The sequence below is a fragment of the Anopheles nili genome, chromosome 2 (assembly GCF_943737925.1).
Source record: "Anopheles nili chromosome 2, idAnoNiliSN_F5_01, whole genome shotgun sequence".
NCBI lineage: Eukaryota > Metazoa > Arthropoda > Insecta > Diptera > Culicidae > Anopheles > Anopheles nili.
The window spans coordinates 74,725,882-74,743,848 of NC_071291.1; the positions used below are offsets into that span (position 1 = coordinate 74,725,882).

Sequence of the window (17,967 nt, forward strand, 5' to 3'; positions counted from 1 at the left end):
ATTATTGAGATGTGTTATTTTAATTTGTATTTGTTTTTTTTTTCTTGTTTCGTTAATGTTGCTTGCCTTTCGCTTACATTCGCTTTCGTTCTATCGCTAACATTATCGCTTAAACTTGAACTGTTTTGCTCCATATTTCCACACACAATCAACCGACTGAAGCCGACTTGTGTTTCATGTTCTCTTCTCTTTTCTTTCTCTCTTTCTCTCTCCTTCTTGCTTTTCCACTACTTTGTTATGCTGGTTTTACTCTCGGGATATGGATTGTATTATCGTTTTTTTTTGTTTGTTAGTATGCATGTTAAATGTTCTGTGTACGGTGTGGGATTTTTTGAAAATGTTGTAGCTATCGTTCAGCAACAAAGGTCGCAAAAAGCAGACAATTTTTTATTGATAAAATGGATGTTAGCTACTGCAAGCCCAGAAGTAGCTCGCGGGCGTTCAATTAAGCCGAAAATGAGCTTCCACAAACAATGGTAAAATTCAATGCAATGGGAAAGTGGTGCAAGAATCAGAAACCGTCGTGCAGCGCTATGTTGGGTGAATTTCTTGTTTCTCTTTCATCCCGGAACAAGCACAAGAAACCAACAGGCAAAAGGCAATGGAAAACGAATATGAAAACAAACACGGGACTAACGACAAACGCGCAACTAACGTGCAAAAAGCCAGCTTTCGCAAACAACCCTCGCGTGTGTGACAGCAGCGAAACGAATTGTCATTTTGCAAAGGCAGGGACGCCCGTAGGCGGGTGGGGTCCATCTCGTTTTCTTCTTTGTTTGTTTGTTATTTGTTACTTGTTAGATATTTAGCTTCAACATCGCTAGTATTTATTTTGTAGTGTTTTTTTCTTCTTCTTGTTTTGTTGATGATTTGGTTGTCGTGTAAAAATTTGTTGGGTTTTCATTTATTATCAATAGTTTATCAAATTTGAAAATCCTAGTTTTGTTTTGTTTTTTTCTTCCCTTCCTTCTCTCTTTTCTCCTACCGTTTTTTTTCATCTTGCACTTTTTTTAAGCTTTTTCGTTCGCTTATTTCGATTTTCTTTTTTTTCGTTATCATATTCTCCTCTAATATTCCATTACCTGCTACCATCGACATATGTGTATATATATATATATATATTTTTGGTTTATGTATATTATATAAATATAGAAAAACACACACACAGTACTTGTTTTTTTTTTGTTATTTTGTTTTCTTCCTCCCCTTCCTTCTACCTCGTTTGCATCGTGTCCGCGTTATATCGCGGAATAACCTGACGATCGGCTCGATCCCGTTTTGATTTTCCCTTTCGAATCGCCAAGGGCATACGATCCTTCCAAACACTTCCAGACACGCTTAGTCTCCTCGTACGCTTCGCCGCCTACCCATCATGAAACAAGTATCAGACTTCTTTACGTTTTTGTTCTTTTTTTTTCGGAGGAAAATTTACCACTGAAAAGCGAAAATGGGACTGAGCAAACGCTACAAACGCTCGCGCCCGTTGCCAAACAGACAAGAAGGATATGCCTGTAAAATATCTCGTCTCGTATCATTTACGCATCCGATCAGACACTGAACCCCAGGAAAAGGGATCACTGACAGGATCGGATCGTATCGCAACCTGTTGAATAAGGACGAGTTGAATGATGGAAAATCATTTTTTTCTTCAGCGTTTCCTCCTACTTATACCCAAGAAAAGCGCGACTGATTTGCGTGTCTTTGGTGGGATTTCGTTAGGTCTTGATTCGGGTTTTAGCATTTCATTTTCTTCTTTCATGTTCTGTTTTCGTTTGAGGACAAGGCTTGAACGGAATTCGCTCGCACAATGCGGATGGGAGGAGGAACTTCCCTCTTTCCCAAGCTAGATACACCAACCATTTCACGCCGATCACGCGCTCGTATCGTAGTAGGCCTCGGGGAATGAAAGAAGAAACACACACGCCAATGAGTACTAGACGAGAAGGATTTGGTTCGAAAGCTATTTTGTTTTCTCCTGTTCTATCTCCTCAATCTCCTTCCGTTCACTTTCTCTCTCATTTCCACACCATCTCCCCGACGGTATTCTCACCCACTATCAGTTCGAATTTCTCCACGTCACGGCCACAAGCTAGCAGTACGAGAACGCCGTGAGAAGTGTGTGTAAAATGTGATGCTTTGTTGTTGTTGATTTTTTTTCATTTGTGTTTATTTTTATTTGTTAGTTTTTTGTTCTTGAATTTGTTTTGTCACGTTTTTGCTTTTTTGTTGTTTTATTGATTAATTTGTTAATAACTACTACAGACACATACATATACTTTTTTGTGGTTACTTTTTGTGAGTAAGTTTTTTTCTCCGTTTTTATTCGATTTTTTTTTTGCTTTATCCACTCTCTCTCCATTTCGAATTTTCTGCTTTTCTTGCTTCCGCTTACGGTTCTGCTGCCATTTTATCAAATAACAAACAATGTGAGTTTTATCACTCTCTCTCTCTCTCTCTTTCTGTCTTCGTTCTTTTACTTTCTCGCTGTTGGAGCTGTTTCAAAGGGAATTGTCTGTTCAAACACGCTTTATTTTAAACTGATCTGCCTATGGAATAACGATATCCTGCTGGTGATGAAAAGGATACGGTAAATGAAACGGTGTTTCATCCTACCGCAAAACTGCTGCTTTGAGTCAGTGTCTGAATGTATGTATGTGTATGTGGGGGAAGGAGAATTTATTTCATTTCATTTTGCTCTTCGTGTGGACGTGTGTACGGTATTGGTGTGTCTAGCAAATTGATATTTTCTCCGCAGTGATACAACACGAGTTATGGTTTGATATTAGTTTCTACTATTTATTATCTGCACATCCTGATTGCACCGAGTATCGCAGCGGGGAGGATGCATTAACCTCGTATTTCTAAGTGTTTCCACCAGCCCTGAAAACGAGAAAAAGGAAGGGCTGGAGGCGCAGATTTGATACACCTTTTACTCCTCCAATGACTGGACGAAAGACGGAAAAACAAGAACGAAACGAAAAAAAAACGAAAATCAGAAAACCAAACTCACAAAAATCATGCGAAACAAAGCGAAAACGAAACAACGGTCGAGAAGTGGAAGAATTCATTTCGGTATGTGTGTAGTGTTGCCACCATTCAAACAAATCATAGACAAAATAAAACAAAAAAACCAAGGGGTAGTGTTATTTTTCACGTTTTCATGTGGAGTTTTATTTTTTTCTTCAAAAAAACAACTTCTACGGACTATGGATGTCTTAAAAACAAAAGACAGTGAGATCACAAATAATAAAAAAAACAGAAAAAAAACTTGCAGAAGAAAAGGAAAGGTTACTACACATAAGTTAAAAAAAATTATAATAATAATAATAATAGAGTAGCGCGGTAGTAAAAAGGAGAAAGATATCTGTTTTTATCCTTAATTCGTAAATTCAAATATCACAAATGAAACGGTTTTATCCTTTTCCTTTCACATTCTCTCATCCAACTGATTTGCTTCGCTCCCGACTGCGCTCTCTCTCGCGTTCTCTTTCTCTCTTTTACTCGCATATTTCGGTCCTTTGCCATTTTCTCCTGCAAATATTTTCCTTTCCATATCATATCTCTGCTTCTTTTGTTTTCACGTTTGTGTGTTTTTGTTTTTTTTTTGTGTTTGTTCTTATCTTATCTCTTCGTTTACGTGTATCTTTTCTTATTGTATGTTTTTTTTTCGCCTTGCTTTCGTCTCTCCTTTTGTATTTCTTTTCATTTTTTTGTTCTTCCCCTCGGGGTCTCGCGTTCAATCGCTTCGAATCGAATAATTTACACACAAAGAGACAAATAGAACGCATTAAGAGAAACAACACAGTGTATTGACGAAAGGAAAAATGGGAAAAACATTTTCAAAAAATATCTCCCCCGCCTCTCGCTCGCTCGCTCGCAATGCTTAAGCTTAAGATCAATGATTTGTTTTCGTGTTTCAAAAACAAACGAACAGGAGGAAAAGAGCTACCTCGCCAGAAGGAATCGGCACTAACACACGTGTATCTTTTTTTTTTTCATTTCGTTTGCGGGTTGTGTAATCTGTACTGTGATTGTGTGTTTTTTTTTTCAAGAAAATGTTTGAGTGTTTTTCTGGTTTGTCTTGCGACTGCATCTGTACGGGTATGTAAGTGTTTTGTATTGAAATGTGACGGTTGTAAGTGTCCTTCATCCTAACTGCTTGTTCTCCTTTCCATCCCTTTACTCACAAATGCTTTATTATCGGCTTTCCTGACTTCCACACACGGGCGCGCTTATCTCTATATTCATGTCGCCCTCACTACTCCCACCTTCTTCTCCTTCTTCACCCTACCGCTAGTTAATCCTTATCAAGTTAATTCGTACCCCTTCTCTTCTCATCCCATTCTTTTCTGCATTTTCTGTTATTATTAATTTTGTTCCTCCATTTTCCACTCGCGTTGGCGTCGCTCGCCCCGCTTTTCTGTACCTCCTACCTCCCTTCCTTCACTTTAGACGACCACGTGTTTAGATATTTTGATTTGTTTTTTCTTCTTTTGTGTTTTTTTTTGTTCTCCACGTTCCTTTTCGCTTATCCAAGATGTTACGATTATTGTTGCTCCATTATGATGCTTTGCTTCATGTTTATCAGTTTCCATCGCCACGAAACGAATGCGATTCTAATACAAACAAATGAAAAGTCATGTAGGAACTGTACAGGAAGTGGGGGGAGAGTTCGCTTTCATCGAGCCAACCGGTAGGTCTAAAACAATCAATGCCAAAAAAATTCGTCTCCAAAAACTCACCCTCTTTATCATCTAACGAGAATTCGAAAAGTTAAACAAAAAAGCAATTCAAAAACGATGAAAATTAAGGAGAGTTTGTTAACAGAAAAATTCGAAAAAAAAGGTGAAAAAAGAACCTCTCTCTCTCTCTCTCTCTCTCTCTTCTCATAATGTTTGTGTGTTGGGGGTGGGCCTTAAAACCTAGTTTGTATCGCGGTGTTTGTTTTCTTCGTCACCTTCCTCCCGTTTTACCCTACGATAATTTTACGACACCGATGGGTGTATGTGTGTACGTGTGTATGTGTGTCTGATGTGTGAATGAGTGTGTGTATGTGTAGTACACAAAACTCCTCTTGGGCTATGTATCATTGAAGGTTCCTCCACCTTTCGAATGAATGAAAATGCACGTTTCGGGTCCTTTCGTGTTTCTCCTGCTCGGACCATCGAACGTTTTCATCGAAAAGAAGAAAAAAATCCGGAGGAAAACCTTGGAAGTGTTACGAAGAGACAAAAAAAAAACTTGTAACTTACAAGGCGCGGTTATTCGAAATTTCATCATTAATTCTTCGCTTTGCGTACATTCCACACACATACACACACTTTCTCTCCCCTTCGTCACCCTATTAAGGGCGGGTTTTTGTAGGTTTTTTGTTTTGTTTGTCAATCACAAGAGAAAAGCAAATCTTGGTTTGCCTTGCTTATATCCTTAGCTTATCCTTTTGTTTTTTGCCTTGCTTTGCAACCACCTGCAGCAAAATGCGCACTTTCGCCATTCGTTGCTTCCCTCTCGCATTCTCTCTTTTCTTCTTCCCCCATTCGCGCGTGTTTGCTTGTAAAACAATTTGAAAATCCTAAAAGAACGCGACAACAATATGTCGCTTCGACTCCGGCCACTACTCCCGGCTCTCGATTCGAGTTCATACAACGGAGCAGCGCGTATGTATAATTATGAACGGAAATGAAGGAAATAATGAAAAAAAAAACGCCCTTCACAAATCGAAAATTTGTTGCTCGATTTCAGCAGCTTTTTTGTTTTGTTTTCATATAATGCCTACAATATACACATAGATTTATATTTATATATTTAAAACAAAATCAACGATCCTTCTTCTTCTTATCCTGCCGCATCCTGTGCCTTCCCGCGGTTGTACCTTATATCTCGTGTACGCGCTTTCCTTTCTTCCACTGAATTGAGAATCCCCGTGGATGTGATGGCATATCCACACAAGGGTGGAAAAAAAGGGACACCCCCGAACGCCCTCATTAAACGTTCTCTCTCGCTCTCTCTTTCTCTTTCGCATTCTCGTTCTCTCTGTCCCTGACAACGGTGGGGTTGTTTTTTTCTTCTTTGCTTCTGGAACGCGCGCGCGTAGCGAAATGTAAGAAGCGGGGAAAATTGGAAAATCACTAGGAAATCATCACAAAATCGTTCACAATTATTAGATATAAGAGGTGCTCTTCTTACTATCTCTCTTTCTTTCTCTCTCTCTCTCTCTCTCAGCTTAACTCACGTTTAAGGAAAGGACAAAAGAATCGAAAACCTATCGCGAACGCGGACGAGCAGCCTCCGGGGTAAGTTGCAACAAAAACACATATATATGATGTATGAATATAGCTATAAATTCATTTCGCACGTGTAATACGACATGCACTTATGTCAATTAATACTCGATATAACGCATGGTGGACATGCGTCTGTGGAAAAGCAACAAAAAAATGGGAGTGAAAAGAAACAATCTGCAGTGAAATCTGCATTCCTTAAGTGTACCAATTTAAAAAATACCAAAACGAACGCTATGCAACTTTAAGCACGTAACGAGATAAATTGAAAATTCCAATTTTTGCCAAAGTGTGCCGTTTTGAGGACGTATGTCTGTGCGTGTGTGTGTGTGTCATTCAGTTCCCACACAATTACGCATTTTCCTCATCGGCTTTTCCTTCCTCCTGCAATGCGGCGGCCCAAAGTGTGTTCGAACGCAAAAAGAAAACCATTTTCTTTTTGCAAGAAAACGGCGGACCTCTCCTCTCTTCGAAAGGGAGAAAAAGGCGACGATTCGTCAAAACGGGAGTTTTCCTCCACGAAAAAAAAGAAAAAGTTAGCCGCAAGCAATGATTCATTACTCTTGCTTTGCGAGAAGAATGGTAAAAAAAAACAGGACTCTTACACAAACAAATTATCATAACTACAAAGAAAAATTAGCCCAGCAATCGATCTCCAGAACCGATTCGGGAAGGACAAAAAAATGAGGTTAAAATAGAGCTTTCTTTGATGATGCGCTGCACCCCGTTTGCCCGTCGTCGCATCGATTTTCTGCCTGATTCGTGTTGCTTTCTCTCTCTCTCTCTCTCTCTCTCTCTCTCGATCATCCTTTCGCTTATTATCCCTTCTTAAAAATTTGTTGGTTGTCTACTACATATTAATTAGTGTTGTTGATTTCGTTTTGTATCATGTAGGAGTGTAAAGGGGGTGTTGTGTTGGTGTGTGGTTTTTTTTTGCTTGCTCTTTAAAAGCAAATAAGGATGTTGTTTCGTTCCCGATTGGCTCTTAACCTCTCTCTCTCTCTCTCTCTTACGCTCATATCTAATGCGCAATCCTTTGTGTGGTTTTAATTATACTTAGAGCATTTCAGCTTTGTTTTACACATAATTCATCACTTGGGTTTGCTCCTCTCTATTCCCCCCTCTGCAGCTGCGCGATTTCAATCGCTTCCTCTTCGTGCTTGCTTTTTCACAAATTTTCTTTTTGCTTCAATTCGATTCCTCGTAGTTCGGTTTTGTCGGACTTCCACTTTAAATATTTATAAAATACTTAAAAAGTAGGTATGTTTATGGGATCTTTTTTTTGTTGTTGATTTGTTTGTTTGTCGTTTTGCAAAAATTTGTTCTCCTCTCTCGTCCCCGCCACTTGCGCTCCATCCGCTCGCTCAAAGCTCCCCACCACGAGGGCCAGAGCATGGGAAGATAATGCGGGGGAGGGGATCCCCTTTTCCTCATCCAGGAAGCGCGCGTGGGCGGGGAGAGAGCAGAGAGTGGTTGTTGCTGAATTTGTGGCTAATATAGATATATGTATGTATATATATATATATATGTATGTATATAGTATATACTTTTTTGTTTTGTTTTGCCTGCTGCTATTTCACCGTCCCTTCTCCCTCTCCCCGCAGTCCCCCTTACCTATCCCTGGCGAGGGGGCTGGTGGTGGTGGTGGGGATGAGGAAGGACAAATGCAAAAAGGACAATCCGCGGTTGTATTTTTTTTTTGTATTGTTTTTTTTTCCTACCTTTGCTTCCTAAAACTCACACTCACTCACACGCACAACGCGATGTGCCGTGCGGGTGCATACACACACGCACTCACGCTCACGCTCACGCCCACGGTTCCCAAACGCGCACGCACGCGCCCGGTGTGGGTGGTGCGGTGTTGTTGCGGGTGGATGAAAATAGAAGAGGAGATCTGCTTACTGTTGCTGCTGCTGCTGTTGCTGCTGCTGCTGCTGGTGATCCTTGCTGGTGCACACACTGGGACTGGATGCCGTTGATGAGACGACGAATTGTCCTGGCTGAGCTGGGTGGTGGTGGCTTACTTCCAGGATCGATTCCCTGCGCTGTTTGAATTGGTGATTGCGTCTGAGATCTGCCGCACTGACGAAGACGACGGCTGCTGATGGCGCGTAGAAGGAACGCTTTCCTCCTCCTTCACGACTTCGGGGAGCGCTGATCTTCCGGTGTGTGTGTGTGTGTGTGTCGATCGCGATCAGATAATCATATCCGATGTCCAAGATGACGGTGGTGGTGGTGGTGGTGGGTGTGTGGTCGATGAAGACGGCGGAAGGGTACAAACTTCGATTCGATTCGAATCAATCCAAACTTTTCCTCTCATACGAGCACACACGCACGCACACACACGTACGAACACACTGATACACACTGATTCGGCCGATTGCACCATCTCACAAGATCAGTGTCCTCGCGGCTTTCGGCCAATCACACAAACGCAGGCATGTGGGCGGGGGGGAGGGGGGAGATCTTCTCTTCTTCTTCTTCTTCCGTTACGGTATGCACACCAGAGAACTGCTGCATGTCTCAAAAACGACGCTGAGACACGCATATGCACCGATTGCACCAAAGTTTGCTGCACTTTTTATGATCAACTTTTCTCTCTCTCTCTCTCTCTCTCTCTCTCTCTCTTTTGCCACGACGCACAAACACACGCATCACTCACTACTGCTGGAACGTCCTGCTGCGGTGGGGTGGTGCGCCAGAGCCAGTGGGAGGGCGCAGTTACACACACACGCACGTCACACACCCTTTTTTTTGTTGAGAAACGGGTGTTTTTGCCGATGTGCTGCGGTGGGTGGTGAGAAACACACACTCGCCTGATGAGCGTTTGGGGGAAAATGGGGGTGGTTTTGGTGGTGTATTTGTTTTTTTTTTTTTTGCTGTGCTTCTCCTCATCGAAGAGAAGACGCCGTGTGGATGAAGGGGGGGTATTAGTGGGGGGAGGACGCTGACGATGAATGTCGTGAGTCCACGTCTTCTCGGCCACGCGATGCTACTTAATCGGAGTACGCATGGTAGAGCTTGTTCTTCTTCAGCAAAAACTCCGGGCTGATCATGATTGTGCTGCCACGGGCCAGATTTCTGTTTTCGGTTCGGAAAAGAAAAGGGAGAGAAACAAAAAAGAAAATACATAAGCAAGCGGCTCAAGAAGCGATTGATAAAACGATGGTTTGGCTTGGTACAATAGACGTTTCTGTGACTCTCGCGTGGAGATACTTACTTCAAAAATTGTGGCAAAATTGAGGTCCATCCCCGCCGGTCCTGCTTGAGCGTAAGGTACAGCTCGAACGTCGACACCGTGTTAGGATCGGTCTTCATGGTCGCGATCCGCCTGTAGGAAAAAGCGTGAAGGGACATTTTTTTCGTTAGCAAACATCGAGCACGCGCGAGCTTTTGAAATCCTCCTTCGCTACTTACCGAGTGTTGTTAGGCTCGTCCTCGAACTCAATGTACACGGTGCATCCGCGGATGCCGCACGGTTCCTTCTCCGATTCCTCGAACATCTGGGACGATATTCTCGGGAGAAGATCGGCCGGCAGCAGCACCTCAGTGCAAGCCAGATGCTGCCGTTTCGCGATCCGCAGCTCGCTCTCGAGCCGCTGGGTCAGCTTCTGTAGGGCATCCTCGTGCGGTGACGCAGTCAGCGCTATCGTAGCCGGCTCCAGCGGATACTGGTTCTCGCTCGACTGGTGATAGCGCTGCTGTTGCTGCTGCTGCTGCAACTGCTGTTGCTGCTGCTGCAACTGTTGCTGCTGCAGCAGCTGCTGCTGCTGCAGTTGCTGCTGCTGCTGCTGCTGTTGCTGCTGCAGTCGCTGCTGGTGCAGCTGACTCGGGTGGGAAGAGTTGCTATGATGGTGATGATGATGGTGATGATGGCTACTGCTGAAGTGGTGGTTGTGATGACTGCGCTGCAGCTGCTGACTCTGGTGCTGCTGCTGCTGCTGCTGACTTTGCGCCTGCTGCTGCTGGCTTTGATGGCGTTGGCTTTGATTAGAATTTTTGTTGCTATTGGCCGGGATGGGCATCAACGGTGTCCGGAAATCTGTTTGTTGAGTTGGATAGGGGGAAGAAAAATAAAACCAAAAGGGTTTTTCATTAGCAACGACGTCGTGGGAAGCAGCATTTCGTTATTCCATGTTCTTTTACTCCCTCCCTCTCTATTGAAGCATTTTCTGTCCCCTTTATTTTTCCCTATCGCGGGGGCCACAGGGAAGCAAAAGAAAGGGAAGCACAATTCCGGGCCCGGCCACGTCAGAATCGATTTTCCCACTGCACGCTCTCTTTCTCTCACACACTCGCTCTGGTGAAGAAAATATCGATTTTCCACGCACACCATCGCATCCGCTCAGCTGGGGGCTTTTGAAACACTCACACACGTACGTAGCGTGCGGAAAATTTTCCTCTAAACTTGGGATGCGCCCGTTCCTTTTCCAGCGTGTGGAAGAAGAAAAAAAAAAGAAAACCATCACCAACCGACCGAGCGAGCGTGCGAAAAGTTCGGAGAAAAGCCATCTTCCTTCTCTCGCTCTATCTCGCGCGCGCACTCCCTCTTACCCGGGAGGTGCGCCAAAGTGAAAACGAAACCATTTTATCGATCCACGGAAAATATGTGGAGCAAACAGCTGTTCGTTCTCCGTGGGCTCCCCCAGTTGGGCTTCTTTGACGTTTCGCTCTCTCTCTCTCTCTCGCTCTTTCTTTTTCTCCCGTTCTCTTTCGCTCGCTCACTCGCGCTCTCTCGCTCACTGATGGAGTTTTTTTTTTCGCTGCTTTACCCGTGGAAAATCGATCGCAGTTGGCAAGTGCGACGAACGGGATACGACACCGGAAGGGCTTAGCAGAGCAACCCGTTCGCAAAAAGGAAAAGGGAAAAGAAAAGAAAAGAAACCAAATCCAAATATAACCGCCACGAATAATACCTACTCCTTATGTACATTCGTACGCAGATGAGGTGCTCGCACGCCCGTGAAAATAGTTGGTGGGTTAGGGCCAACGTGAACGGAAAAAAGGGAAAAATCCGAAAAGCTCAAACCCGAATGAACACCACTATCGAACGCACGGCACCAACACACACACGCACAACACTCGACACTCTCAACAGCAGCAGCAGCAGCACCGGGTTTCTCCGAGGGAGCTTTTCTTGGGCCTACTTCCGTCGCAGCAGCAACCGCGCTCGAAAGCAGGATGTGGAAAACTTTTGCGGAAAATTTTGGCGTTCCTTTTTCCAAGCCGAAAAATACCAAACGTCACCGATCTGAGTCTTGGCACTGCGCGCTTTGTCCGCCGGTTTCGCTTGCTGGGATGCTTTTCTCTTCCTGGTGTGGACTTGCGGGAGGTCAATCGGCACAACACTCAGCAAAGTCTTTTTTGCTGATGAAAGACTACTAGGATACACGAATTCAACACCACTATCCCAGATGCTCAGGTCCACGAGGAAGAGTGCGCCACACAACACCAGCGCGGAAAACACAGGGACAAACACGGCAGGACCCGGACCCGAGAAAACCGGGGTGACTAGATGGAGATGTGTGAAAAGAAAAAAATCTACCGGAGAGAGAGAAGCTGGGCCCGCGCGGCTGCTGATGTTGCCTGGTCGGCGGTTCGAAAGCGAGTGGCGCAACGGATGGCGCGCGGTTTGGGGGTAGGAGCGCGGTGGAACGGCTAAGGGAGCCTGTCACGGTGAGTGAGCGAGAAAGAGCGAGAGAGAGAGTGCGTGCGTGCGTGCGTGAGAGAGCGAGAACGATGGTGCCAAAGTAACGGCACAAGCCGGCGCTAGCACGCACTTACGCACAATCGTGCTCTCTCTCTTTCTCTCTCGCTCACGTGGTGGCTCTCACTCGCTCTTTCATCCAAGCAACCACCGCGATCAGCTGTTCGCTGCGAACGTGTGAGAGTGTGTGCGTGAGAGCGCTCAACCATCAGCCGAAACATATGGTGGGGCATTCTCACGCTCTCTCTCTTTCTCTCTCTCGTACGCGGTACGTTTCATCTTTTTCTCTCGCACACTGGGTGGGTGGGAGAGACTGGGTGGCTCTGTTCGTTTTCCATTTCGCTCTCTCGTACACAACCAAGCCCCCAATCGAACCAGCTGGTGCTCCCCACAAACCGGCTGATGTCGTCTCTTCGCACGGTCTCTCGCTCTCTCAGACCGGGATGGCCTTCTATCGCTTCGTGGCCCCCCTTTTTAACAACCTCACCAACCCCCTTCCCACCGGAAAACACGTTTTTGCCCCACGAGCGAGCAAAAGTTCGCCTAGCAACAGCGACGACGACTTCGCGACCAGCCCTATCTAAGAGACGGACGGGCGCATCACCAGCATGGACTCTGGTGGTGTTACGAAAAATCGCGTGTTTCTTTTCCTTTTCCTTTTTTTTTTGGCTTGCGCGATCCAAGCAAACCACAAATTCACGGCCTCTTGCACGTGCGGAAAGGATTTCATGCGAAAACACGACCGGCTGGCTGTTTGACGTAACATCCAACGCCCCCCACCGACCATCATTGTGTGGTTTTGTGTATGTGCTACTAGTGCCCGGTGCATCTTCCTTCCGCGATAGAAACCCCAACGCACGAGGAGATGATGTGCACGGCATGAGCAAAGGGGGAAAACGCTTGGGACGTTTTTTTTTCTCTTGTTCTACACGCGTTTTTGAACGACGCACAGCAAGCAACTCGCTTTGACAGCAGAGGTTGCTGCGTTCATCTGTCAAAAACGCACGAGACCCAACCCGAAAAAAACAATCGCTACTAAGAAAAGAGGAAAAACTAAAGAAATGGCATCACTTACCGTTGACTTTTGTCGATCCCAGGTAGCCCAGCTGGCCCGGATACGGCGGCACGGAGATGAGTTCCATTTTCAGAAACTCTTCGACCAATTCGTCAATTGCAGCCAAATTCGCACTCATAAATCAAGGCTCCGGTTCGCGCGGGCAACCGGACACGAACGAGAGGGAAAACACGCGAAAACTCACTCACAGACACAAACACACAAACACGGAAAAACCCGCACTACTAATCTGCACGTTCCACGTTTGGATGGCTCTGGTCGTAGGGCGAGAAAATGTGTACACTCGCTCTCTCTCTCTCTCTCTCTCTCTCGCTCAGTTGGGAGGGAGAGTTTTTCCTTCGTCGAGGAAAAACGCACAAAAACGAGGAAAAAAGCTCGCGTGGGAGTTTTGGCTTTTCTTTTGCGTGTGTTCCGTCGTGTGTCCTCTGCTCCTTCGGTATTATATCCTATTTGAACTTTTCAGCTTTGCTCTTACGTTGTTGTGGCTTGTGAGTTTTTCCTTATACGAGAAAAGTATATCTTATATAGCGTAGCGGGGGCGGCTTCTCTTTCGCTTCCTTTTAAAAAGCTGTGTGTGCCTTTTTGCTTTTCTGTTTTCTCTCGGTCGCGTCGTCGAGTGTGTGTGTGTGTGTTGTCACCGGCCAAAATGCTCGCTCGCTCGCTCGCTGCCTTATATCGTATATTTAAAATGTATTATTTGTAATTTCACAGCACTTGATTATCACTTGATCGTCGCGCGGCGCCGTCCTATTCCGAATTTTCCGGCTGCCTCTCTCTCTCTCTCTCTATACTTGAGCAGATCGTCCTCGTCGTTGGTACGGCTTCCTTCTCTTCAATGCCAACGGCTCTCTACTACTGCTTCCGAAGCTTCTTTCGCACAACAACAAAAAGAAAACCTCACGACTGCTGGGGTTTTCGCTTCCAAAAGAGTGGGTCGCGCGATTGGTGGGGGTGGGGCGTTTGGTGGCGCGTCTCAGCTGCTTGTGGCCGTGCTTCGTTCGCTCATCTCTTCTCTTCTGCTGGATATCTCACGCTGTTGTGTGCTCCGTATCTTTTCGCACTCCAACACACTACTATGAAAGGGGGGCACACCACTTTTGCTGCTAACTGATGTTGCTGAGCACAAAAACTGGCCACCGTCGTCTTCGTCGCCTTGTTTTTCGCTAATGCACAATTTTCCGGCACACGGATCTCTTGCGCTTACGCCGCTGTACGGTGTGTCCTTGCACCTGGCGAACGTCAAACATCAAAAACCGACCCGGCGTTGGGGAGGGTTCTGTTTCCGCAGGCGGAAAAAAACCGAAACAGTGCGCAAAATATTGAAACCCTTTCGGGTTTGCTGATGTACATATATCTATACCGGTTGCTGATGGATGTTTGGAGAAGCAGGAGCGGATCGTGGAAAAATCAATTTTTCCTTTCGCTCGCCGAGTGAAACTCGTTCGCTTCCAACATTCGCAACAACGGACAGATGATGATGGGGAAAAAAACACAAAATTCGCTTCTCGCGCTTATGTGTTCACACGATTTTTGAGATGATTCGCTTTTCTCTGCTGCTGCTGCTGCTGCTACTGATGCTGAGGCGTGTGTTGCTACTTTTGCCTCTAGTTTCCTTTTTTTTCTCTTCAATTTCTTTGAACTGTTCGCTTGTCGCGTAGAAAGTGTCACTTTGCGACCCGATATAAACTCTAACTCTTTTGCTGCTGCTGCTGCTGCTGTGTATTCTCCGCTGCTAGAGCACCCTTCCGAGACATGTAACGAAGGGATGTTGCTTGTTCAATTGAAAGAAACTAAGTAATTTCCCGGCCGGCAACCGAGCCCCCTATTTATAATCTAACCGTCCCGAGAATCGCACCACCCGAACGCGAAACCCGAACGCAGTACATACGAAATGAACGTTGCGCTTACGCACACTCTCACGCGATCGCGCCATCTCGCTTGTGCTCTCGCGCATCCCGCATCGATCGCGCGGTACGTCGCACGCGAGAGAGCAAGATGGAAACGCGCACAGTGGTGGGTTTGCGTATGCGAGTGTGTGCGTGCGCAAAAGTGGTTACGTGACTTTACAACAGTGTGTTCGCGTTCGTCCTTCCTTTCACCCCTCGTTCCTGGCGTGGAAAACCTACTGCCAGATGGGGTGGAATAAAAAAAAAGCTCCTCAAGTTGCCGGTTTTGCCGGTACCGATCCGATTATGCCGAACAAAGAACACCAACACACGCGCACGGGTTCACGCAAACGCGTACGCGGTAGTGTATATACGTCGTAAAGATAATGGGCAAGGGATGGGAGAGAGAAACGAAGAGCGCTACACACTTGCATGCACGTTGCTTTCTCGCTCTACCCACCGGTGGCAACTATCGGAAGCGCAACAGAGCTCGCGTAAAGCCGTGGTCGTGGAAGTGAGATAGCTTAATCCAGGCCTGGTCCAGTGCGTTAGCCGTGTGGGGTATATAGAGTGATCCACCACTCTACAGGCTCACACATTCACGTATTTTATCGTTGGTGGGGTGGGCATGGGGTGGTTGGGGACAAGCGCAAGCTCCAATCCCCCCATTTTCTTAACCAGCAGCCTTTCGAGCCCCCCTTTGACTGTATAAAAGTGACCATAGTAGGCTGTTAACTGGCAAACAAGCCAGCAATTCCAGTAGCACACACATTGGACCACAGATGGATGAGTCATTTTCTCTCTCGCTCTGGCTCCCGTTGCCTACTGTGTGCGGTGCTCTCTTTCTCGCTCTCACGCACTCACTTTTTCGGTGTGTGCATTTGCTATCCATCAACTGATCCTTCGATGCCCATCTCGCACTTTATGAATGTTTAGGGGTGCGTGTGTGTGTGTGGATATATATTTATATACAAGGTTTTCCCTGCCTGCGCCCGGTTCCGTCCTTTTGCCGTTCCATCCGTATATACATGGCGCGCGCGTTTATGTGCGTGCGTACGTGCAGAGCCGAAGTGGAGCCGAAGCCGGAACCCTCACAGCACGGTGGGATAGCGATGGCCATCATCAGCATCTTCTTCTCATTCGTGTTCCGTCCTCTCTGCTTTGTTCACCTCGCTCGTTCTCGCTCTCGCTGCTTCTTTTTCTTCTTCCCGGTTGGGACCCGCGGGACCATATTCCGGGACCACCGCTGGGTGGATACGTCCAGCATCAGCACCCAGGCAATCGCAGGGTTTGTGGATCGTGTTCTTCTTCCGAGGCTTACACAGGCCGGGCTTTTGACCAGGAAGCTGCACCGTGTGTAATTCGATTTTTTTTTTGTTTTTCCCACCCCTCCGCAAAATCCCAGTTTTTCCAACGCCAAATTTTTCGTGGGTCTCTCAGCCCTGGAGGTCCCTTTTCTTCCCGAGAGCGAGATCATCGAGCTTGAATCAAAGTCAGAGCGCCTACTTTTCCGGTGTGAAAAGCGTGTGTGCAAGAAGCTTTCATCCAGCAGGACAGTGTGTGCCAGAACGCCCTAGGGCGGTTGGAAAGAAACCAAACCAAAAAAGTATCGTCCACACGTGGAGGAGCAGTTTTGTTGCATCAGAAAGTTGGTTCGAAAGGCGTAATCGAGTGCCGCAAACCGGGGAGAGGGTTAGCTTCGAGAATGTGCTAGATCGAAAGAGTGTGCTTCGAGAGCAGTGCGTGTCGTCACGAGGAAAGAGTAGACTTAGGCACCTCGGCAATGTGAATTAGCTCAGGAACCAAGTGTTCAGTGTAGGCAGGAGATGGCAAAAATTTTAGAACTCAGTCCATGTGAGATAGGTTTTTGCAGGGTTTCTGTTTTTACCTTTCCTTTCCAACTATTACGTTGGATCGAGTTCCAGTTTGTCGACTCAATCACAGCAAGCGTGTTTGGGTGATTTTACTCGACTTGATGTTTTTTTTCTCTCCGTGGGTTTCCTAGTAACCAGAGGAGCCACAAATTCGACCATCCTTTAAAAAGACGATGGCTTCACTGGCCTCGTGGCTCTAGTGTTGCTAGGGGACTCCATTTTGGGGAACTTTAAAAATAGAGCTCTTTTGGCTTCTTCCCCTCCTTTTACTTAGTACCGGCCTGACGTGAAACGTGTTCAATTTCAAATGGCTCACACCGGCACGTGAAAACAAAAGGATCGTTCTCGGATGATCGCTCCCGGTTGGTCCAGAGCGATCGTACGATCGGCTGCTGGAGGTGTTGGTGTTTTTTTATCTATCTTGTTTGTGTCCTGACACAAAAAGGTGACTCCGAATTGGTGCTTCACCTGTCCTGCAGCGCTTATTTCCTAACTTAAAAGTGTGCCTAAAAATTCGCAGACTAAGTCCGTGTTCTGGGAGTGTTTGTTCAATTTCGTATGTTTGAAATATGACGCAATTTTATTTTTTGAGATGCCACTGAACTCGACTCAGTGTCGGCTTATGGGAAGCGTACATCATCTCAAGAGGCTTTCTTTTCAAAGAAAAAAAAATTTCACCAGAATCTCTCTAGTGGCGTTGCTACAATAATTTTATTTTCGTGCGTTCAAGATTCGCTTCCCTCCAGAAGGCCTCTAAAAGAATGTGCTGATAGATAAACCTAATTCGTGTGGATTACTATTATCGTTATCGGTTTTTTTCCCCGATCACCAAGGAACACGTTTCAATCACGCGATTCCGTTGCCTGTTTTCGCTTATCGACAACGGCCACATTCGGCCGCTGCTGTGGAAATCGTCTACTCATTGCCATGCGGATTTATCACCCCCGTGATGGGTAAAGAATAGGACAGCTTTAAGTACGGAAATTTCCGGAATTGTGAAGAATTTGCACGATGTTGCTACCCTTCGTTAAGGGCCCGTGTGAACCTTTCTCCGCAAGGTAGAACAATTTTGTCTGTCCCGCAGCGCGACGTGGGCAGCAAACATGGACAAACACCCGGAGAACCTTCTGCTGTTGACTCAGGC

At 45.9% G+C, this 17,967-nt stretch overlaps 1 protein-coding gene across 2 annotated transcripts; it reads right to left on the minus strand.

The window, feature by feature from the left end:
• Window positions 1-210: 210 nt before the first annotated feature.
• LOC128730391 (UPF0746 protein DDB_G0281095-like) lies at window positions 211-13,181 on the minus strand. 2 transcript variants are annotated; one of them, XM_053823436.1, is made up of 4 exons: window positions 13,064-13,181; window positions 9,699-10,323; window positions 9,502-9,612; window positions 211-9,362 (listed from the first exon to the last, which is right to left on the minus strand). In XM_053823436.1, exons 1-4 carry the CDS (start codon window positions 13,179-13,181, stop codon window positions 9,278-9,280), a joined length of 939 nt encoding a protein of 312 aa, XP_053679411.1. In that variant the 3' UTR covers window positions 211-9,277. The 2 variants fall into 2 exon arrangements, with proteins under 2 accessions (XP_053679411.1, XP_053679412.1); XM_053823437.1 differs by lacking the exon at window positions 13,064-13,181 and adding an exon at window positions 11,202-11,333.
• Window positions 13,182-17,967: the final 4,786 nt, after the last annotated feature.